The sequence below is a fragment of the Salmo salar genome, chromosome ssa29, assembly GCF_905237065.1.
Source record: "Salmo salar chromosome ssa29, Ssal_v3.1, whole genome shotgun sequence".
Taxonomy (NCBI): Eukaryota; Metazoa; Chordata; class Actinopteri; order Salmoniformes; family Salmonidae; genus Salmo; species Salmo salar.
In genome coordinates, this window is record NC_059470.1 from 4,232,182 (window position 1) to 4,256,687 (window position 24,506).

Below are 24,506 nucleotides of genomic sequence, written 5' to 3' on the forward strand. Positions count from 1 at the left end.
AGTTATTTTCATGAAATAAGCACACACAGTAAAAAGCCTGCAATAGTGCATCCCAAATGGCACTATATTCCCTATATAGTGCACTATTTGACCAGGCCCCATAGGGCTCTGGCCAAAAGTAGTGTACTAGGCCTAGGGAATAGGGTGCCATTTGGGACAAGGTTTCAAGGTCTATAGGGACCGTGTTTTATAGACCATGATAAACTAATGCAACATCCTTGATTCCCCTCTGATGTCATTTTTCAGAATAGTATTTTATTTTCTTAACATGAATGTCATGACTCTCTAATGCAAGGTACAGTATAGTACTTGACCTTTATCTTATCGAGGCAGACAGTTGTACATACTGGTATAAAATTAAAAGCCCAGTTAGTGGCGGTTTTGCAATCAATATACATTTTAAGAAGAATTGTTGCTATCTATGTTGTAAAATTGATTAAGAAGCCTTAGTGTCAATTTAATTGTTGTTGTGTGGTGTCACACATGACCAGCTGTAATGATTGTTTAGAATAGATAAACCTGAAAGTGAAGGTTCAATATAACTTTTTTGTGCATTAAATGCATAAAGCTTTGCATAATGATGTCTGTTCTAAGATAACCTTTAATCTTCAGAAAAAAAGTTGACACTCCGTTTCACATATATCCACTCATATGGAATTAAGGACTTTATTGAGCAATAAAAAATATACATCAGGAAAAATATTTTCCTTTTTCCGTTATCCTTAATATTGTTCTACCCCAAAATCAATCCATCCGCATATTAGACCCATGTTCCAAATGGAAAACTGAAAAAAGGGGCAGTCTGTAATTCAACAGTAAAAGTAGATCAGCTGGAACGAGTTCAAAAGCATTTATATTTAATCGTTTTAAAACAAGTCGAGGAGGAGGACAGAGAGAGAAAAGTTTTGGTTTTACAGACGGTGTGACCGACGTTGACAGGCTAGGTCGCCACTGTCACCGCAACTGCCACATCTGACTCTGCTACATTCGTATCCTCCCCGTAGAGTTCTGCCAGTTTCTGAAACTCAGGCCCCCAGTCGTCCAGGTAGTTATAATCTTGTTCTGAGTGTGTTCCCGGGGAGTCCAGAGAGCTGATGGAACCTGTCGGAGACATTTGACCCTCATATGCGTAGGTCTGGAGGGAGTCATATGGAGGCCCGCTAGTGTCCATGTCCGACTCCACCAGTCTTTGTTTAATAAACTCCTGCACATCCACCTGGTTCAGCTCCGGGGGACTGTGGCGGCCTCGGTTTTTCCCGCGTTGTTGGGCCGCCTCCGGCCGGATGTCCCGTCTGAACTTGAGCTCCTCAGCGGCGGCGGGGTTCCGTAGGGTGATGATGTCGAAGGCCTCAGTGTCCTCCTCGCCTCCCCCCTCATCGTCGTATGTTACCACATTCTCGCGGACATCCTCCTCAGAGATGATGAGGGGCTCCTTCTTGCTCCGCCGCAGGGTGATGAACAGAACCACGATCGCTGGAGGAAGACAAGGAGAGATGTCGTCTCAACATCAACAACAACAACAGTAATAGAAACAACACCAACAACAAAGCGGTAAAGAGAACTACGATTGCTGCAGAAGAGTGACAAGCAAAAACACCATGCCAAAAACAACAGTAATGTAAACATCAGAAGTAATGGAAACAGTAATGGAAACAACAACAACAAAACGGTTGGTTTCACAACACCACATCTTATCACTAGAGGTTCACTACAATATCCAAGTCTGATGGCAATGCTAATGCCATGCTCTGCATGCGGTGTCACTGTTGGTTATTAATTCATAATAAATTAACATGTTATGGGTCGTAAACAGCTAGAAAAATTAAAGCTCTGTATTCGTCTCAAATTGCATCCTATTCCCTATATAGTGCACTACTTTTATCCAGGGCCCATAGGGTGGCATTTGGGATTCAGATACTTACTGTATAGTTAAAGTACCTCAGTCAATATCATAAAATGGAGTGGAGATGGTGTTGTTGTTATTGTATTTCAGCTGAGCGTTCCTGTTAAATCTGTTCCAGAGATGCTCAGTCTATAATGAGAAGATTCTCATAGCAGCTTGCATTGAGAGCATCATTACAGCTAATACCAGTGACGGCTAATGTGTATTATTGATTTACACTCTGCAACATGCATCTAGCTCCTGTGCCCTGATGAAGAATCAGGAATGAATATGCATTATTATAAAAAATGGTGAATGTTTCAGAGACTACGTTCCAAATGGCACCCTTTTCCCTATATAGTGCACTTTTTTTGACCAGGGTCCATAGAGTTCTAGTCAAATGTAGTGCACTTTGTAGGGAATAGAGACATGAAGTGTCCTTCAAAATAACCTTGTTACCCCTATAGCAGCAGTGATGTGTGTAGCTAGGCTACATCCACAACATCTGATGATGATGTGCATAATAGTGTATCTAACTCGCAAATGAACTTGAGGAGAATACTTCATTTGCTGAAGTAGAACTACTGTATCATGAACTTGTACTGGAGTTAACGGGGTTATGGTTTCTGCATTAATGATAATGTTAATAAAACGGTCATTCAGTGAAATGACCAAGCAAGTAAACTCTCACCTGCGTCTCAAATGGCTCTATAAAACAGAGCACTATTGACTAGAACCAATATGGCTCTGGTCAAAACCAGTGCACTACAATATGAAAGAAATAGGGTGCCATTTGTTGGGATGCAGCCTCAGTATAGTCAGTAAAATGACATCATCCTGCTGCATTGGCAGACCAATAGAGTACTCATTTCCATCCCTGTGAAACAGTTATGCCGAGAGCATCAAAAGGGGAAATCTTTGTATCACAACACTATTTAACTTCTCCTACAGGTGTTAATAGCTATTAACTATTTAACATCAGACACACATATGGCAGCTAGTTAGCAAGCTACCAGTGTCAATGTTTTAGGCACTCTATTTCAGGATGACACACATTTTAACACATGCAAAGTGAGAGCTTTCTCATCTTTGATGAATTAACACTGTCTTTTTTGTGTGTGTGTGTGTGTGTGTTGTGTTCTCCTGCTAAAAAAAATAAAGATTCTCACCCTGTTGTGTTTCTATAGCATCTATACATCACCCCCTCTCCCTTCCTTTCTGTCTTTTTCTGTCTCTCTGTCTGTCTGTCTCTCTCATGCCCGTGTTCAGGCATGAAACAGCTTTGTCTCACACTAACACTCCCTTCCCCACCTAATCTCCATCTTCCTCAACTAGCCAAAGTAACTCGATAAGCCTTCTCTCTCTATCACTCTCCCTGTCACTTTCTCTGTCCCTCCCTCCGTCAATCTCTCTCCTGCTGATGATTAGTCATGCAGGTGCAGTCTCTTGCTCATGCATTCACTCCAAACAGTGATGATGGCCTTTAGTTGCTGTGAGCCTCAGACTCTGGCAATGCCGTGCTGAGACTGCTGAAATGAATATGCATCACCTTCACGCACCGATGTCCACGGACAATCAAGGGAGAAGGGGTGAGTGTGAGATGGAAGATTCTGTTAATTATACACACTCTCTCCCCTGTCCTACTGCTGTTCTGTTTGCTAGAGAGACTCTTTGTTGGTATTCGGCAGTGGTGGTAGTGTTGTAACCCCTTTGCTGAAAAGGGAAAGCTGTTAGTTGTTTTCTGTGGGAACTTTCTATTTGATCTCTTATTATAAAGCATTTACTATACAACACATTCATTTAAAGCTGGAATCCTTAAATGGGAACTCCACTCCAAAACTATATTTTGGTAATTTTTTCATTAGTTCGGTGTTGATACAGTCAAAACATGTTTTGCATGTCACCAGTCAAGTTTGGAAGATATTTGACTTAGCAAAAGTGTTTTGTATCATCATGATGATGGGGCCGGTGACACGTTGCTTCTTGAAGGTCCAATATGTTGAAGACTTGACTGCTGACATGTAAAACATTTTGGGACTGTATCAACAGTGGACTAATGAAAAATAATACTAAAATATCATTTTTGAGTGGAGTTCCCCTTTAATGGTGAAATGTCCACCTCCTTTGCAATAATCCACAACAAAGAAGTTACTGCCCTTCATTTTCTTTTTACTCTGACATCATTGCACACACAAACAGCACACTTTCTCACCACGTTGGCCAATGCTCCTCACCTCCCTTTGGTTTACAAACAAAAACGTCTGTGGGAAGGACAGTGGCGCTGTTTTCCCTACTGCGGATTCTATCTTTAACTTAAATAGTGTGTTTTTCCTAAAGTAGTAAATACAGAGGAGCAAAACATTTCTGGATAGGTTTAACACAGCTCTATCCCTCTTTATACACCTTTCTCTCAAGTCTCCTTGTCCTTTCCTTTACCTTATTCTATTCTCCTCTCAGTCCATCTTTCTTCACACATCCATCTACCCATCTGGCCCAATCTCACTCATTCTCTGTTCTCTACTTCTCCATCATCCTGACCTTCTCCCTATCCTCCCTCATTCTACAACCCACCTGTGTCCTTCCTCACCCTTCCATTCATCCCTTTTAAAGTATCCACCCCCTCCTGCTGCTCTCCTCCCTACCCTTCACCATGCCTCTAGGCGTTCTAACGCACATACCCTCCACCACCATGCCCCTCAGACAAGATGCCCCCCAGGTGTTCCACTACCGTGCCCTAAGGCATGATGCCCCCAAGGCATGCACACATCCTCACCACTATGCCCCTCAGGTGTGATGCCAACCAGGCGGCCCATACCCTCCACCATGCCCCTAGACTTGCTGTTACCCAGGCAACACCTACCCAGCAGGATGACGATGCACAGCAGGATGGCGATCAGGGCCCCCGTGCTGAGGCCTGCCGAGGAGAGGAGGCCCCTCTCATCCTGGCACGTCTGCACCCTCCCTTTGCGCTGGCACGGGCACACCCGCAGGGTCAGTGTGCTAGTGCCACTCAGCGCTGGCTCCCCACCATCCCACACCACTATGGGGAGCTCATATAGCTCCTGGACGAGCCGACTGAACTGCCTCCGCCGTGTGATGATGCTCGCTGTGTTGTCTGAAAATGGAGAGAGAGAGAACGAAAGAGAATGCATTCATTAGCGCAAATTAGCCATGTTGGCGGAGAGCAGAGGACTCACTCAGGAATAGTAGCTTCCCAGGCCACACTTCCCATTAGGGGGGATTCTGTCTAGAGCGCTCCACTCGGACCCGGATTTTTAATGGCGATATTGAGCAAATGCACTTTCACTTTGAAATACAAATGCTTCCGTTCCAGGATATACACATACAGGCTTCCTCTCTCTCTCAAGCTGGTAAATGTCTCTCTTTGCATCTGTTGTCTTGATCTGTTTGTTGTTTTAGTTTTTTTCCAGAGGTAGTTCTTAACAAATCAAAATGTATTGGTTGCATACACAGTTTAGTAGGTGTTATAGCAGTGCTGCGATATGCTTATGTTGCTATCACCTATCAATGCAGTCAAATGTCAAGCAATTAAAATGTTTTTTTTTTACGTTTTTTTTTTACACAAGATAAACTAAGAATGTCCACCAGTATACAGTTGAAGTCGGAAGTTTACATACACTTAGGTTGGAGTCATTAACATTTTTTTTCAACCACTCCAAAAATGTGTTATTAACAAACTATAGTTTTGGCAAGTCGGTTAGGACAACTGCTTTGTGCATGACACAAGTAATTTTTCCAACAATTGTTTACAGACAGATTATTTCACTTATAATTCACTGTATCACAAGTGGGTCAGAAGTTTACATACACTAAGTTGACTGCCTTTAAACAGCTTGGAAAATTCCAGAAAATGATGGCATGGCTTTAGAAGCTTCTGATAGGCTAATTGACATAATTTGAGTCAATTGGAGGTGTACCTGTGGATGTATTTCAAGGCCTACCTTCAAACTCAGTGTCTCTTTGCATGACGTCATGGGAAAAATCAAAAGAAATCAGCCAAGTCCACGATAAGATCCTTCATTTTGTTGATGTTGAGGGAGAGGTTATTTTCCTATTACCACTCTGTCGAGGCCTCTATCCTTCTCCCTGTAAGCTGTCTCATTGTTGTTGGTAATCAGGCCTACCACTGTCGTAAGCAACCTTGATGGTTGAGTTGGAGTCCTGCATGGCCATGCAGTAATGGGTGAACAGGGAGTACAGGAAGGGGCTGAGCACACACCCCTGGGGGGTCCTATTGTTGAGGATCAGCTGGGCAGAAGTGTTGATGCCTACCCTCAACCTGGGGTCGGCCTGTCAGGAAATCTAGGATCCAGTTGCAAAGGGAAGTGTTCAGACCCAAGGTCCTGAGCTTAGTGACAAGCTTGGAGGGCACTATGGTGTTAAAAGCTGAGCTGTAATCGACGCAACGGTTAACATGCTTGAAGGTTCTACTCAAGTTAGCTACAGAGATCGGGAGCCCACAGTCCTCATGAGCAGCAGGGGCACACGTTGGTGGCTCTGTGTTGCTTTTCTCAAAGCGGGTGAAAAAGGTGTTTAGCTTATCTGGGAGTGAGGCGTCAGTGTCCCGGACTTGGCTGGTTTACCCTTTATAATCCGCGATTTTCTGAGGTCCCTACCTAATGCATCTCATGTCTGAGCCGTTGAATTGTGACCCTGTACTGTCTTTTTTTCTCTGAGTCATTACAATAAATCAAGCAACAGCAAATGAGCAGTTCACCTTCAACATCCATGAGGCCACTCTACTAATAAAGGTGAGAGAGGAAATAAATGGAAGTAATCCAGTGGATGTTGTGAGAGACACTGGTTACGTCCCAAACGGCACCCTATTCCATATTTAATGCGCTACATTTTTCCAGGGCCCATAGGGAGCAAGGTTTTATACTAGCTCATTCACTGTGAAAACCTGTCGTCCACAGACAGCACTGTAGTGTAAAGTAGTAAATACCAAACTAGTACTACCGAGGCCACCACCAACTCCCACTCCAATCTCCAAGAAACCGGGAGAGACAAAAGAACGAGGGTAGGAGAGAAGGCAGGAGAGAGATGTTTAGTATTCATTATCATTGCTTTCATATCTGAAGCCCAGATCCATTGTAATATAGACTATATTATAGCATTCTGTTGTGGAATAGAGAGGACAAGACTGTCTGTCTCTGTGTCAACTATGACATGGCAATATCATATTAGAGTTGGGTCTGTGGGCAAGGACATCATAGTCATCATTTACATAACATTCAACTCTGTCATCTCTCTGAAGTGTGTGTGTGCGCGCGTTTGTGTGTGAGAGAGAGAGAGCGAGAGAGAGAGAGAGAGAGAGAGAGAGAGAAAGAGACAGGTCACGAGCACTCTGGCACATCATACCATATGTGCCACAAATTAACAAGAGACCAGAAAGGGATTCTGTGCTCTGACTGGGTAACTAGACAAAAATATGCGTTTTTAAATAATTTCACATTTATTAAAATAAACCTTGTTTAGTATTATACAGCATATCCTGAATAGCTGCAATGTAAATTAAACAGTAATGAGGCTTCCAATGACTATCAATTATATAGGAAGACCTACAGGTATATAGCTATAGCTACAACTAGACACTGAATGTACAAAACATTAGGAACACATGCTCTTTCCATGACAGACTGACCAGGTGAAAGATATGATCCCTTATTGATGTCACCTGTTAAATCCACTTCAAGCAGTGTAGCTGAAGGGGAGGAGACAGGTAAAAAAATATATATTTTAAGCCTGAAGACAATTGAGACATGGATTGTGTATGCTTTCCATTCAGAGTTTGAATGGGCAAGACAAAAGATGAACGGGGTATGGTAGTAGGTGCCAGGCATACCGATTTGAGTGTTTCAAGAGCTGCAACACTGCTGGGTTTTTCACGCTCAACAGTTTCCCATGTGGATCAAGAATGGTCCACCACCCAAAGGACATCTAGCCAACTTGACACAACTGTGGGATGCATTGTAGTCAACATGGACCAGCATCCCTGTGGAAAGCTTGACACCGTGTAGTCCATGCCCAACGAATTGAGGCTGTTCTGATGGGCAAAAGGGGGTGCAACTCAATATTAGGAAGGTGTTCGTAAGGTTTTGTACTCTCTGTAGCTAGGACTATTGACTGTGAATTAAGGTTGGTTCTACGGTAGCAGCTTCATTTTTCATATGCTAGGCTCCCCATTATATAACAGGGCACCACTGGGAGTGTGTGTGAGTATTTGTGAGTGTTTTTGTTTCTGTGTGTTTCTGTTTCTTTGTGTGTGTTTTTTGAGGATGCAAGACTACTGTGTACCTTTGGGGATTCCCCCAGCCCTGGGTTAGTTAAGCACAAGTACAAACAACTCACTGGCTTCATTTTTACATCAGAGACAATTCCTCTGCTAGAGCATTACCAAACAGATAGAGACATCACTTTGAGTAAAGTTATCAATTAATAGAGTTAAGAGAGGCTTTGCAGATGTTTTTTTTGGGGGGGGGGGGATAGTGATGAGCACCAGATAAACAGATTCCTGGAATTTGGAATCCCTCTACATTCTAAAATGTCAAATGTGCGCTCTGGGGCTTTCTTTCAACATTGATGAAACACACATCAACTGGCGACTTTCTCACTAGTAGCTAGAATTAGTAATGTAATCAAATTACAGTTGATTTCTTGGTCACATACATAGAACATGTTTTTGTGAGTGTAGTGAAATGCTTGTGTTCCTAGCTCCAACAGTGTAGTAATATCTAACAATACACAACAATGCACACAAATCAAAGTACAGAATTAAGAAATATTAGGACAAGTAATGTCAGAGTATAAATAAATATGTATACACACACACACAACCATTCAAAAGTTTGGGGTCACTTAGAAATGTCCTTGTTTTTTAAAGAAAAGCACATTTTTTGTCCATTAAAACATCAAATTGATCAGAAATACAGTGTAGACATTGTTAATGTTGTAAAGGACTATTGTAGGTAGAAACAGCTGATTTTTTATGGAATATCTACATAGGTGTACAGAGGTCTATTATCAGCAACCATAGAAAACCCTTTTGCAATTATGTTAGCACAACTTAAAACTGTAGTGCTGATTAAGAAAGCAATACAACTGGCATTCTTTAGACTAGTTGAGTATCTGGAGCATCAGCATTTGTGGGTTTGATTACAGGCTCAAAATGGCTAGAAACAAAGACCTTTCTTCTGAAACTCATCAGTCCATTCTTCTTCTGAGAAATGAAGGCTATTCCATGCGAGAAATTGCCAAGAAACTGAAGATCACAGAACAGAGCAAACTGGCACTAACCAGAATGGAAAGAGGAATGGAATGGAGCTGGGCACAACTGAGCAAGAGAACAAGTACATTAGAGTGTCTAGTTTGAGAAACAGACGCCTCACAAGTCCTCAACTGGCAGCTTCATTAAATAGTACCTGCAAAACACCAGTCTCAACGTCAACAGTGAAGAGGCAACTCGGGGATGATGGCCTTCTAGGCAATTTTTACATCAATGTATTTAATGCCTAACCCTCAGTGGTGTAGTGGAGGGTAAATGTAAGTAAACAGTTTACACACCTTTTTTTATTTAGCTTGACATTTTAACGGTAGTTAGCGAACTTCCGTGGTGTTCCGTACACTTGATCTTATTTTAGAGCCCAAAAATGTTTATACTTCCAGGTCAACTGTAACATTAATACCATTGTAAAACACAATTTCTCCCCTTTCCATTAAAATCAATGACGAGACTTTCACGCTGCCCGTCTGGCGGAGGGGGAGGCGAAGACTACTGAGAGATAGTGAAAGGTATGTTGTGTGGGGAAACTGTTTTTTCCACCCGATTTGTCCAAGTTATCACCTCTAAAATGTATAAAACACTATAAAGAGTTTATATCATTTCTAATTACATACCCATTTGAAGATTTGTGTCGAATTTGAATTGGGGTTTTAGGACGGCACTAAAGTTGTCTTCACAAGTAAACTGTAGCTGTCATGGCTTTTGAGAGTCATGGCTCACAGTGATGACCCAAAAAATTAACTATTGATTGAATTAACTATTGATGAACTCACAAGTAATTAACTTTACACTCACAATTGATAATTTCTTGATAATTTCTTGATAAATAAATACCGTTAAATATACAAGTTACACAATGTAGGGAACTTTATTATCAGAGGGGATAGATGTAATTTTGTTCAAAGAGATGAAGGAATATAATGTAACTTTATATAATGTTAAGGAACAAAGCATGAGCATGTTTGGGGTTAATACTATATCTTTCAATAGCACAAGATAAAAACTTTTATAAATGACTTAACGTTAGTAAATGACTGTATAAAGCAACAATATTAATATAAAAGAATATAACTAACAACAGTTGTAATCCCAACTCACCTCTGTACTCTCACTCCATCATATTCATGAACACCTGCTCTTTCCATGAAATATACAATAGCATTATATTGGATTACATGGAAATGACATCCACATTTGTGAGTCCATTTCCTTGGCACTATCTTAATAAATGATGTTGCATGAACAAAACAACAGCTACACGCTGCTTATGAGGAGGTGAAGGCAGGGGCCTGAGGGATGTGGCTCACGGCTCCTGTCAGTACCTGTTTACAGGGTAGCCAATGGTCCAAAAACATTACACATAGTTCATAACTATTGCAGTTTGCTGACATGCTGTCTTCTAGGGAGTCCAGTTACATTTCTTCACCTGTGCACAATCAAGAGCAGCAAGAGAGGCGTGCAGGAATGTTGCATCTCAATTTTGGTTAGAGCATGTAATTTGCGAACAAGTTTAATAGATAGCACACGTAAGAATTTAGGACATGCATTATTGACATGCGTTATTGAGATTTCAAAATTATTGAACACACCTCCCGTGAAAAGGTTGGCACAAAGGTATTTCAAAATGTTAACATAACAAACGTGAGAGCAAAAAAGGAATGTTCTTTGTCAGCAGGTGACGGGTTTGCTTGTGTAAATGCAGAGTTTGGCGCAGTGGTATTCTTTTTAAGATTCTGCACATCAAAGTCTTATGTGATTAATTATTGATGACCACATTGCTATTAGCACCCTACTCATGAAAAATGTGTTTAATATTAGCCATAATAATATTAAAACTAATGATCATTTAAACGAAAATTGGTCCATTACCATGCCAATCAACGCTAGAAAATAAGCGTATCCTACACCCCGGATTTTGATGCCAAAACGGTCGTTACAGTCCTATTAGTTTTCATTGCAAAATGTGTACGGAACACTGTTAGGTATCACTACACACCTTTTGCAGAAAAATGCAATTAAGTTTATGGAGCATTACTTTTTCACCGCAACTGGCGATCATAGTTTACCCCCCCCTATTTTTTTTTACCTCTACAGCACTGCTAACCCTGGTTTAATAGTCAAAAGAAAAACCAGAGTTTTGGATTAGAATATTAATGTGCATAGTCCAGCGTTTCAGCCCTTGGGACTCCAAGGGGTTCACGTTTTTTTGTTGTTGCCCTGACACTACACAGCTGATTCAAATGATCAAAGCTTGATGATTAGTTGATTGTGTAGAGCTTGGGCAAAAAAACTAAACATGCACCCCTTGGGGTCCTGAGGACCGAGTTTGGGAAACCCTGGCATAGTCAATGGGATTATGGCATGAATACACCCAATGCTATACCAGATAACTGTGTCTCAAATGTTTAATCGAAATAGAGCACCACAGCAACTTGCTGTATGAATGACACTCGCTAATTAAAATTCCCAAATATCAACGGCTTGACAGCGCCGCCTTTTAGCGAGCTAATTAGCTTGGAATAATAAAAACTCTTCTGTATGCAAACTGGATCCAGAAATATGCCTTCACAAGTCTATTGATCTATTAATATAACTGGGTTGTTTAGAGAACATAGCCTTCTAGTTAATTAACAATAAAGAAAAGCAAATGTCATTGCAATGATGTGGCACAGAAAACTGGTGTAACGTCTGTTTCCAACTCACACTCTCGAACACGTAGATCCACTGAACCTAGCTCACTCTCCAGATCCCAATCACCTGCATTCTGATCACCTGTATGTCAATATCACACACTATTTAGTTCAGTTCTTTGCACCCCATCATTGTGAGGTATTGTTTGTTTTGTGATACGCTTCTATTCGGAGCACTGGTTTTCCCGTAATGTAATACTCCCGTGTATGATAGTTTTGGCCTGCCTCACTAACTACGCCTTTTGCCTATTCCCTGCCTGTACTTTAGATTTCCTGTTATAAACCTATTGCCTGATCTCCTGGACAATGTTAATAGCCTTTTCCCTGCCTGTACTGTTGCCTTTTGAGACCCCCTGTGTATGACCTTCTCCCTGCCCCTGGACCCAGCTACCTGCCTCCTCCTGTGGTCCTTCACAAATAAACACCTGCTGTGCCCTGCGCTTGAAACCAGCTCTCTGTCTCCCATCATGTTCATTACAACTGGGATCAGAGGGATGTAATGTTTAATAATGATAAAGTTAGCATCGGGAAGGCATGTCTGTTTCTTGTTTATTGACCAGCCTTAATCAAGGCCAATCCTGGATACTGCATCTCCCGATTGCATTGTGTATTCCATTGTGTGCATCACACTGTTGAGTTATACGTCTCCTTCTCAAAGACATTGTTAATTAAATGTTGCAACATAAACCACAACATAAAAGATGTATTTTGGGGGGTTTTAAACCTTGAAACAGAGCGATATATCTTTCATTCCGAGAAGCACAAAAAATAGCAGCAATGGAATTCAAATGTTTTCTAATAGCTTTAGAGATTCAGGAGAGACAGGGTTGTAGCCAGACAGGATAAATGGGCCTCTAAAGTATCCATAATGCTTTAATGGTTGTTTTAAAACTCACAACGTGCAGTCAGCAGAAACGAGAGAGCACATACCACACTTAACAAAAGCACCATTCAGAAGGTATCACTTTGGCAGTATGTTTTCTTTAACCTAGTTTTTATGGCTATCAGTGTAAAGGTTTTTGCATCAGTACAATTTATTTATAGAGCATAGACACGTTGACTGCATCTCAAATTACACCCTATTCTCTATGTAATGCACTATTTTTGATCAGAGCCCATAGGGTTCTGGTTAAAAGTAGCGAACTATATAGGGAATATAGGGACACAGACATGTTGTTGTGTCTCTTCTGTAAGGACCCATTTGGAATATAACTGGGATCAAAATCAAAATGGTCACATACACTGTACACATACTGACCAAATGTTATTGCAGGTGTAGTGAAATGCTTGTGTTTCTAGCTCCAACAGTGCAGTAATAACGTCTTACTCACGTTGGCCACGAAGAACGAGAGCTCACAGTCCTTGGGGTCGGCCCCTGTCGGTGGCTCTGTGTTATCCTCAAAGCGGGCGAAGGTGTTTAGCTTGACCAGAAGAAAGATAGATGTATGCAATGCGACTGGTTTTCCCTTTTTAATCCATGATAGTCCATGCCACATACTGTATGTCTCGTGTCGAAGCCATTGAATGGCGACTACACTTCTCTGTACTAATGTTTTACCTTTTTGATTGCCTTACGGAGGGCATAACTGCACTGTTTGTATTCAACCATATTCCCAAGCACCTTGTCGTGGTTAAATGCTGTGGTTCGCGCAAATGCTGCCATCTATCCACGGTTTCTGATTTGGGTAGGTTTTAATAGTCCCGGTGGGAACAACATCCCCTATAGACTTCCTGATGAACTTAGTCACTGGTGTCAGTGTATATGTCAATGTTATTCTCAGAGGAAACCCGGAACATATCCCAGTCCGTGTGATCAAAACAATCTTGTAGCATGAATTCCGATTGGTCAGACCAGTGTTGAATAGATCTTAGCACGGGTACTTCCTGTTTGAGTTTCTGCCTATAGGACGGGGAGGAGCAGAATGGAGTCCTGAATGGATTTGTTGAAAGGAGGGCGAGGAGTGCCTTGTAGCCATCCGGGAAGGGAGAGTAACAATGGTCGAGAGTTTTTGAAGCACGAGTACTACAAGCAATGTGTTGATAGAACTTCAGTAGGTTTTTCCCTCAGATTTGCTTTGTTAAAATCCCCAGCTAAAACAAATGCGGCGTCAGGATTTGTGGTTTCCAGTTTTCCAGTGTAGTTGCTTGAGGGCCGTCGTGGTATCGACTTGAATGGGAATATACACGACTGTGACTATAACCAAAAACAATTATCTTCGGTGGTAAAACGATCGGCATTTGATTGTGAGGTATTCTAGGTCGGGTGACCAAAACCAGCTGTAATTTTAGCAAAATTACAGTTCATTTGCATATTCTGTTAACAGAAAATATGCATTTTTCCTTTATATAATGTGCATCTTTTTTCCAAAGTACAATCTTTATTTATTTAACCTTTATTTAACCAGGCAAGTCAATTAAGAACAAATTCTTATTTACAAATGACGGCCTAAAAAGGGTCAGTACACAAAAATTTGAAATATAATTAATTTTGTTGACAAGGAATGATTAAAATCACTTCAAAAAGTATCTGGAGAGACATTGGCCAAACATATGGCAAAATTGTCTTTATTTACTAATGTCTACCACAGCCAGCATTAGCTTTGCTGTTAGTGAAACAATGGCAATAGTAGGGACTATGGCACCAAATCCTTTAAATTATTTTGAACCAAATTATATAGTACCCAACAAATTTTAACACCTTGTACATACATAATAATAGAGGGTATTTTAGGAATTCTGGTATTTATAAATCATTTTCAGTAAAATAACTATTTTTCTAAGGATACACACCAATATAGGACTATGTGTACATTCAGAGGGTAGCTGGTTTCTGTACTACAGTTCTACCAAGTATTCATACCACTGATATGAGCTGTTTTGACTGAAACTAAGCATATTTAGGGGGTAATTTGATGTGTATATTGGATGTGATTTTAACCAGTTACAACGATAGGCGATCAAATCACTGATACAGGTGCACCTCCACCCTCTGGTGGTATGGATAACTTCTAATTATGTCTCCAGAAAAACCAAAAGGTCCTGTTTATCAAATTACTATAGGTGGAATTGGGTGTTTTTGTCTGGGGTCAAAATGAGCCCAAAGGACTTAATTTGTCCATATAGATACAGAAACACTAAACTAATGATTTAGATTTGTTAAGAACAAGGTCATTCCATCAATTCGGTGCCTTTTGAGAAGAGTAACTTGGTGGGAAAAAACGCCGGGTGAATTTCATCTAATTTTAACATTCTGCCATAAAGAGCACAGATTCAATTTAATAAGAAACACATTTTCCCATCTCAATTGGTTAAATAAAATATTTTAAAAATGTCATAAACAAATCCCATCGCAAGAGGCTAAATAAAATGACTATAGTAAGTGCCTAATAAGTGCCAAATAAAGTAACAGTGTTGACTCTGTTGGATTGATGATTTTATCTTAAATCAGGCATAAATCCCCTTATGGCAGGGGGAATGGAACCTTGTTGTGGGCAACAGGGCATGGCAATTGAAATCAAATATTACAAAAACATTTCTAGCCAGTCTATGGGTAGCAGGGTTGATGTGATAATCTCGACCCGCTCAGTTTTCCACCAGTAAATACCAGAAAATTGAAAAAAAAGCGTAAAACCAGCTACCCTGCTTTACACTATTATTTGATAATAACTTTAAATATATATTTTTAAAGGGAATAGTTTAATCTCATTAAAAGAAGAGTTCAGTTCACGTAACAGGGTTGATGTAAATTAATCAATTATCACATTAAATAAATAACAATCTTCAGAAAAGGCTTTGTCCAAGAAACAAAATATCTAGGGCTTTACAATGATGGTGAAAATGTTAAGTGGGATAACAACTCACAGAGGGTGCACAGAAGGACATGTTAAAATGCAGAATTTTGGCACTTGTAGTAGTTTATACATGGACACATTTTGAGCTCTTTTGGGCTTAACCCTATACACTTGACCAAACCACCTCCCGGGAAGGTAGGTTAAGAGGAGGTGAGGAGGGTCTGAGTGCCACTTGGATAAACATTGTAAAACCAGACTCTGAGCTGTATTTATAATTTGAAGGTGAACAGCCGAGGCTGGTGGTGCGGACCTAAGTTCTGCATCCTAAATGGCGCCCTATTCCCTTTATATTGCACTACTTTTGACCGGGCCCATTTGGAACATATTTACAGTCTCTGGGCTGTATAGTTGGAAGGTGGACAGAGGAGGTTGGTGGTGCGGACCTAAGGTACTATAAGGGCTCAACAGCCTAATCTGCTATTTTCACATAGATTTTAGTTTTCTTTTTTCTCTTCCTCGGATCCATCCAGAGATCTGTGAACTATTCTCTCCCAGGCTACCTACAGTTGACGTCGGAAGTTTACATACACCTTAACAAAATACTTTTAACTCAGTTTCACAATTCCTGACATTTAATCCTAGTAAAAATTCCCTGTTTTAGGTCAGTTAGGGTCACCACTTTATTTTAAGAATGTGAAATGTCAGAATAATAGTAGACAGAATGATTTCTTTCAGCTTTTATTTCTTTCATCACATTCCCAGTGGGTCAGAAGTTTACATACACTCAATTAGTATTTGGTAGCATTGGCTTTAAATTGTTTAACTTGGGTCAAATGTTTTGGGAAGCCTTCCACAGCCTTCCCACAATAAGTTAGGTGAATTTTGGCCCATTTCTCCTGACAGAGCTGGTGTAACTGAGTCAGGTTTGTAGACCTCCTTGCTCACACACGCTTTTTCAGTTCTGCCCACAAGTTTTCTATAGGTGTAACGGTTATTGCAAGGAGAGGACCAAGGTGCAGCATGGTACTTGTTCATCATGTTTATTAGTTCTGAACACTGAATCAAAAACAAAGTGGAACAAAGTGCAACAGCTCTGTCAGGTGAAAAACACAAGACAGAAAACAACTACCCACATAAACCCTGTGGGAAAAGTCTACCTAAGTATGGCTCCCAATCAGAGACAACGATAGACAGCTGTCCCTGATTGAGAGCCATACCCGGCCAAAAGAAAGAAATACACAAAACATAGAAAACGGAACATAGAATGCCCACCCTAGTCACACCCTGGCCTAACCAAAATAGAGAACAAAAACCTCTCTATGGCTAGGGCGTGACAATAGGTTTGCGGTGAGGGCTTTGTGATGGCCACTCCAATACCTTGACCTTGTTGTCCTGAAGCTATTTGCCACAAGTATGCTTGGGGTCATTGTCCATTTGGAAGACCCATTTGCGACCAAGCTTTAACTTCCTGACTGATGTCTTGAGATGTTGCTTCAGTATATCCACATGATACCATCTATTTTGTGAAGTACACCAGTCCCTCCTGCAGCAAAGCACCCCCACAACATAATGCTGCCACCCCCGTGCTTCACGGTTGGGATTGTGTTCTTCGGCTTGCAAGCCTCCCCCTTTTTCCTCCAAACATAACGATGGTCATTATGGCCAAACAGTTCTATTTTTGTTTCATCAGACCAGAGGACATTTCTCCAAAAGTACGATATTTGTCCCCATGTGCAGTTGCAAACAGTAGTCTTGCTTTTTTATGGCAGTGGCTATTACCTTGCAGAGTGGCCTTTCAGGTTATATCGATATAGGACTTATATTGATATAGGACTCGTTTTACTGTGGATATAGATACTTTTGTACCTGTTTCCTCCAGCATCTTCACAAGGTCCTTTGCTGTTGTTCTGGGATTGATTTGCACTTTTCGCACCAAAGTATGTTCATCTCTAGGAGACAGAACGCATCTCCTTCTTGAGCGGTATAACGGCTGCGTGGTCCCATGGTGTTTATACTTGCGTACTATTGTTTGTACAGATGAACATGGCACCTTCAGGTGTTTGGAAATTGCTCCCAAGGATGAACCAGACTTGTGGAGGTCTACACTTTTTTTTCTGAGGTCTTGGTTGATATCTTTGGTTTTCCCATGATGTCAAGCAAAGTGGCACTGAGTTTGAAGGTTGGCCTTGAAATATATCCTCAGGTACACCTCCAATTGACTTAAATGATGTTGATTAGCCTATCAGAAGCTTCTAAATCTATGACATCATTTTCTGGAATTGTCCAAGCTGTTTAAAGGCACAGTCAACTTAGTGTATGTACACTTCTGACCCATTGGAAGTGTTATAGTGAATTATAAGTGAAATAATCTCTCTGTAAACAATGACTTTTGTCATGCACAAAGTAGATGTCCTAACCGACTAACCGACTTGCGGTTGTTACTGGCCCAACACTCTAACCACTAAGCTACCTGCCGCCCCGAAATATTGTCGACGAGGATGGGAACTGAACCCGCGCATGCAGAACACAATGGATTAGCAGTCCATTGAGAAACCTTTTTGGATACAGGTAGAACTCTTTTGGTTCCAAGTAGAACCGTTTTGGGTTCCATGTAGGACCTATTCCACAGAGAGTTCTACATGGAACTTAAAATTGTTCTAGATGGAACCAAAAAAGGTTTTACCTGGAACCAACAAGGGTTCTTCAAAGGGTTATCCTATGGGGACAGCCAAAGAACCCTTTTAGGTTCTAGATAGCACTTTTTTTCAAAATGTACTGTTATATCCACGAGCCTCACTGCTGGCTGACAGTTGCCATGGTAACCATTAACTATTCACTCGGCCTTAGTGCCTAGTACACAATACAATTAGGCATGTGGTAGAGTGGTGTAGGAAGAGAGGCAAGGACTTGAGCATGTCATCTGTTAGACAACAACAAAAGTACAATGGCAATCTGTTTTGTGAAATATTTTTGTCCCTGAAACGCTAACAGTGCCTAATTGTCATCAGATCGACAATCAAAATATTTATATTTACACCTCACAGGAACAGTATCTGAGGGTATCTGGTATTGAGTGGTTGAATGTGAAACACTGGGTGGAGATTTAGCCACAGGGCAGAGCTAGGGAAATTTATAAGAAATGCACACAGATGATATTGAGTGCAATAAATACCTTCGTTGTCCTTGAGGGTGAAGTTGGGGTTGACAGGGATTCCGCTCGGCAACGAGAAGGAGAATCGCTGTCCGTTTGCAAAGTCATCTTTATCCACTGCAGTCATAGTCTGAATCACCTGTCGTGAATCAGGAGAGAACAACAAGAGGAGCATATATCAATAGCAAACTAATAATGAATCATGACCTTTCTTCATATGAGTGCAACAGTGTAAACCAAAAAATAGGTATATTTCATCATCTGCTGCTCATTAGCTAATCAGTATGTTCATGCTTAGCTAACAAAGGAACATCAAAAGTTAAGCGCTCAATACTCAGCAATGATGATAACCACAAAACATTTGCAGTAAAATTATCCCTTCATATGGTATAAGATTCCCATAGATTAGAAAGCTGCCGCAGTGATAGCCCTCTTCAAAGGGGGAGACATTCTAGACCCAAACTGCTACAGACCTATATCTATCATATCCTGCCTTTCTAAGGTCTTCGAAAGCCAAGTTATCAAACAGATTACCGACCATTTCGAATCCCACCGTACCTTCTCCGCTATGCAATCTGGTTTCAGAGATGGTCATGGGTGCACTTCAGCCATGCTCAAGGTCCTAAATGATATCATAACCGCCATCGATAAGAAACATTCATCGACCTGGCTAAGGCTTTCGACTCTGTCAATCACAACATTCTTATTGGCACACTCAACTGCCTTGGTTTCTCAAATGATTGCCTCGCCTGGTTCACCAACTTCTTCTACAATAGAGTTCAGTATGTCAAATCGAAGGGCCTGTTGTCCGAACCTCTGGCCGTCTCTATGGGGGTACCACAGGGTTCAATTCTTGGGCCGACTCTCTTCTCTGTATACATCAATGATGTTGCTCTTGCTGCTGGTGATTCTTTGATCCACCTCTACGCAGACGTCACCATGCTGTATACCTCTGGCCCTTCTTTGGACACTGTGTTAACCTGTTAGGGCGAGGGGGCAGCATTTGCACGTCTGGATAAAAAAAATGTACCCGATTTAATCTGGTTACTAATCCTACCCAGTAACTAGAATATGCATATACTTATTATATATGGATAGAAAACACTCTAAAGTTTCTAAAACTGTTTGAATGGTGTCTGTGAGTATAACAGAACTCATTTGGCAGGCAAAACCCTGAGACATTTTCTGACAGGAAGTGGATACCTGATGTGTTGTATTGACTTTAAACCTATCCCATTGAAAAACACAGGGGCTGAGGAATATTTTGGCACTTCCTATTGCTTCCACTAGATGTCACCAGCCTTTACAAAGTGTTTTGAGTCTTCTGGAGGGAGATCTGACCGAACAAGAGCCATGGAACGATGATGTCCCATTAGACACCTGGCGCGCGAGTTCATGTTGGGTACCCTCGTTCCAATACGTTATAAAAGAGTATGCATTCGTCCACCTTGAATATTATTCATGTTCTGGTTAAAAAAGGCCCTAATGATTTATGCTATACAACGTTTGACATGTTTGAACGAACGTAAATATATTTTTTCCCCTCGTTCATGACGAGAAGTCCGGCTGGCTTAGATCATGTGCTAACAAGACGGAGATTTTTGGACATAAATGATGAGCTTTTTTGAACAAAACTACATTCGTTATGGACCTGTGATACCTGGAAGTGACATCTGATGAAGAGAATCAAAGGTAATGGATTATTTACATAGTATTTTCGATTTTAGATCTCCCCAACATGACGTCTAGTCTGTATCGCAACGCGTATTTTTCTGGGCGCAGTGCTCAGATTATTGCAAAGTGTGATTTCCCAGTAAGGTTATTTTTAAATCTGGCAAGTTGATTGCGTTCAAGAGATGTAAATCTATAATTCTTTAAATGACAATATAATATTTTACCAATGTTTTCTAATTTTAATTATTTAATTTGTGACGCTGACTTGACTGCCGGTTATTGGAGGGAAACGATTTCCTCAACATCAATGCCATAGTAAAACGCTGTTTTTGGATATAAATATGAACTTGATAGAACTAAAAATGCATGCATTGTCTAACATAATGTCCTAGGAGTGTCATCTGATGGAGATTGTAAAAGGTTAGTGCATCATTTTAGCTGGTTTTATGGTTTTGGTGACCCTGTCTTTGACTTGACAAAACATTACACACAACTCTTGTAAATGTACTGTCCTAACATACTCTAAATTTATGCTTTCGCCGTAAAACCTTTTTGAAATCGTAAAACGTGGTTAGATTAAGGAGATGTTTATCTTTCAAATGGTGTAAAATAGTTGTATTTTTGAAAAATTAGAATTTTGACATTTATTTGGATTCAAATTTGCCGCTCTTGAAATGCACCTGCTGTTGATGGAGTGCACCACGGGTGGCACGCTAGCGTCCCACCTAGCCCATAGAGGTTAACCTGTTATGGCTAGGGGGCAGTATTTTCACGGCCGGATAAAAAACGTACCCGATTTAATCTGATTATTACTCCTGCCCAGAAACTAGAATATGCAAATAATTATTAGCTTTGGATAGAAAACACTCCAAAGTTTCTAAAACTGTTTGAATGGTGTCTGTGAGTATAACAGAACTCATTTGGCAGGCCAAAACCTGAGAAGATTCCATGCAGGAAGTGCCCTGTCTGACAATTTCTTGGCCTTCTTGATTATCTCTATCCAATACAGGGGATCTCTGCTGTTATGTGACACTTCCTACGGCGCCCATGGGCTCTCAGAAGGCGGCAAAAAGCTGAATCGTGGCTTTGCAGGCTCTGGCTGAAAAACATTAGCGCGTTTGGATAGTGGCTGGTCACAGTACTGTGAGACTCAGGCTCGTGCACGAGTCGACTCCATGTTTTATCTTTGAACGAAAACCACCACTCCCGGTCGGAATATTATCGCTTTTTTACGAGAAAAATGTCATAAAAATTGATTTTAAACAGCGGTTGACATGCTTCGAAGTACGGTAATGGAATATTTAGATTTTTTTTGTCACAAAATGTGTCTTGCGCGTGACCCTTCGTCACCCTTGGATAGTGTCTTGAACGCACAAACACAACGCCGCTATTTGGATATAACAATGGATTATTTTGAACCAAACCAACATTTGTTATTGAAGTAGCAGTCCTGGGAGTGCATTCTGACGAAGAACACCAAAGGTAATCAAACTTTTCTAATAGTAAATCGGAGTTTGGTGAAGGCTAAACTTTCTGGGTGTCTAAATAGCTAGCCCTGTGATGCCGGGCTATGTACTCAGAATATTGCAAAATGTGCTTTCACCGAAAAGCTTTTAACTAACCTCCAAATGAGTTTCAATGCCATACAACTCTCCTTTCGTGGCCTCCAACTGCTCTTAAATGCAAGTAAAACTAAATGCATGCTCTTCAACTGATCGCTGCCTGTACCTGCCCGCCCTTCCAGCATCAGTTCTCACATTAAACATCTCTAATCCAAAATTAAATCTAGAGTTGGCTTCCTATTTCGCAACAAAGCATCCTTCACTCATGCTGCCAAATATACCCCCGTAAAACTGACCATCCTATCGATCCTCGACTTCGACAATGTAATTTACAAAATAGCCTCCAACACTCTACTGGCAATGGCTTTCATCTGGCCACTCTTCCGTAAAGCCCAGCTCTGTGGAGTGTATGGCTTAAAGTGGTCCTATGGACAGATACTCCAATCTCCGCTGTGGAGCTTTGCAGCTCCTTCAGGGTTATATTTGGTCTCTTTTTTGCCTCTCTGATTAATGCCCCCCTTGCCTGGTCTGTGAGTTTTGGTGGGCGGCGCTCTCTTGGCAGGTTTGTTGTGGTTGCATATTCTTTCCATTTTTTAATAATGGATTCAATGGTGTTCCGTGGGATGTTCAAAGTCTCTGATATTTCTTTATAACCCAACCCTGATCTGTACTTTGTCCCTGACCGCTTGCTTGGTGGTGCCCCTTGATTAGTGGTGTTGCAGACTCTGGGGCCTTTCAGAACAGGTGTATATATACTGAGATCATGTGACACTGAGATCATCACTGAGATCATGTGCACCAGTTCATAGCAAAGTCTCTCTCTCTCTCTCTCTCTCTCTCTCTCTCTCTCATCCAAACTGTTGGGGAAACACAAAGGTACACTGCATAATGCATGTGGTCAGGATAAGGGAGTTTACGAGAGATAATCCATAGCTCTCAGCACCTTCTGTCTCATGTGTATGTGTGTGTGCTACAGTTGATGCTCACCTGTCCTGGCCTTGAGTTCTCACACACAATGACCTCCTTGTCCTTGTTAATTTCAGGAGGGTTGTCGTTCACATCCAACACCTGCACAGTGACGGGGACGTGGCTGAGGAGGCTAGGGTTGTCTAGAATAAAATACACACACACAAATTAATAACATTAATAAAGAAAAAAACTGATCCTAGGTCATCACTCATACTCTTTATGAAACACTTCATGAATATGGGTCCTGAATTAACAATAACACAAACTGATAAAGTGGTATCCAAGGGATCTGTTTTGCAAACCACAGACCTATTTTGTATTTTTAAAATTGACTTGGTGGTAGACAACTTGACAAGATAATCTAGGAGTAGGAGGAGACAATGTTTACGGTCACGAAGCAAAATGTTTTCTTAATTTGCAGGCTAAAGAACAACACTAACTAAGAACAACAGATTTGTTATTTTAGTCACTTTAGCTTGTTGTGGGTGATGGATCATTTGGTCCCCATGCTTGCGTAGGCGATTGTTCAGCACATCAGACTAAGGGCCCAGTCTACCAAACCATGTGTGACTGTCTGTTCATGTGTAAAGTGGCTGACAAATAACACTTCTGATGAAAATGTTGCTAATGCATTCACGGAACAATACATCCATTTACACAAATACATATTATGTATATTAAGTGCTCAATTTACTAAAATCTTACAATCTGGAGAATAAGCTTTATAGGTGTTATGAAGATTAATGTAACTACATTTTGGTTACTTCCCAAATGGCACTGTAATACCTACAGTACCAGTCAAAAGTTTGGACAAACCTACTCATTCAAGGGTTTTGATTTATTTTTACTATTTTCAACATCGTAAAATAATAGTGAAGACATCAAAACTATGAAATAACACATATGGAATCATGTAGTAACCAATATATTTTAGATTTTAGATTCTTCAAAGTAGTCACCCTTTGCCTTGATGACGGTGGGAACCACACATCATTCATTCACCTATCATCCACTCACCTATGCGTCTCATAAAGACACGGCGGTTGGAACCAATAATCTCAAATTTGGACTCATCAGGCGAAAGGATAGATTTCCACCAGTCTAATGTCCATAACTCGTGTTTCTTGGCCCAAGCAAGTCTCTTCTTATTATTGGTGTCCTTATACTCTGCAGCAGAGGTAACTCTGGGTCTTCCTTTCCTGTGACGGTCCTCATCAGAGCCAGTTTCATCATAGCGCTTGATGGTTTTTGCTATTGGTACTGTATATATTGTACTACTGTTGACCCACACAACAGAGGGAATAGGGTGCCTCTTCATTTGGGACGCAGACTTTGAATAAAGACTCTGAGTTATTCTTTCTGAAATTGTAGAGTACATTGTCAAGCAACTAGTTACTGACAAAAAAACTAAATTTACCATGATTTCTGTGTTAATATGAAGGAAGGAAAAATAATATACTAGTGGTGTGTGGCTAAGCTGAAAA

The 24,506-nt window shown here is 40.8% G+C and overlaps 1 protein-coding gene across 2 annotated transcripts in view; it reads right to left on the minus strand.

Annotated features, from left to right (window-relative positions):
* Positions 1-631: 631 nt before the first annotated feature.
* LOC106590046 (cadherin-18) overlaps positions 632-24,506 on the minus strand; it is a 390,157-nt gene continuing 366,282 nt past the window's right edge. For both annotated transcript variants that reach the window (XM_045710800.1, XM_014180558.2), the window contains 4 exons: positions 23,041-23,162; positions 18,839-18,956; positions 4,743-4,997; positions 632-1,473 (listed from right to left, as the gene is read on the minus strand). In XM_045710800.1, coding sequence (XP_045566756.1) covers positions 941-1,473; positions 4,743-4,997; positions 18,839-18,956; positions 23,041-23,162 — 1,028 coding nt within the window. In that variant the 3' untranslated portion in view covers positions 632-940. The remainder of the gene's footprint in view (positions 1,474-4,742; positions 4,998-18,838; positions 18,957-23,040; positions 23,163-24,506) is intronic.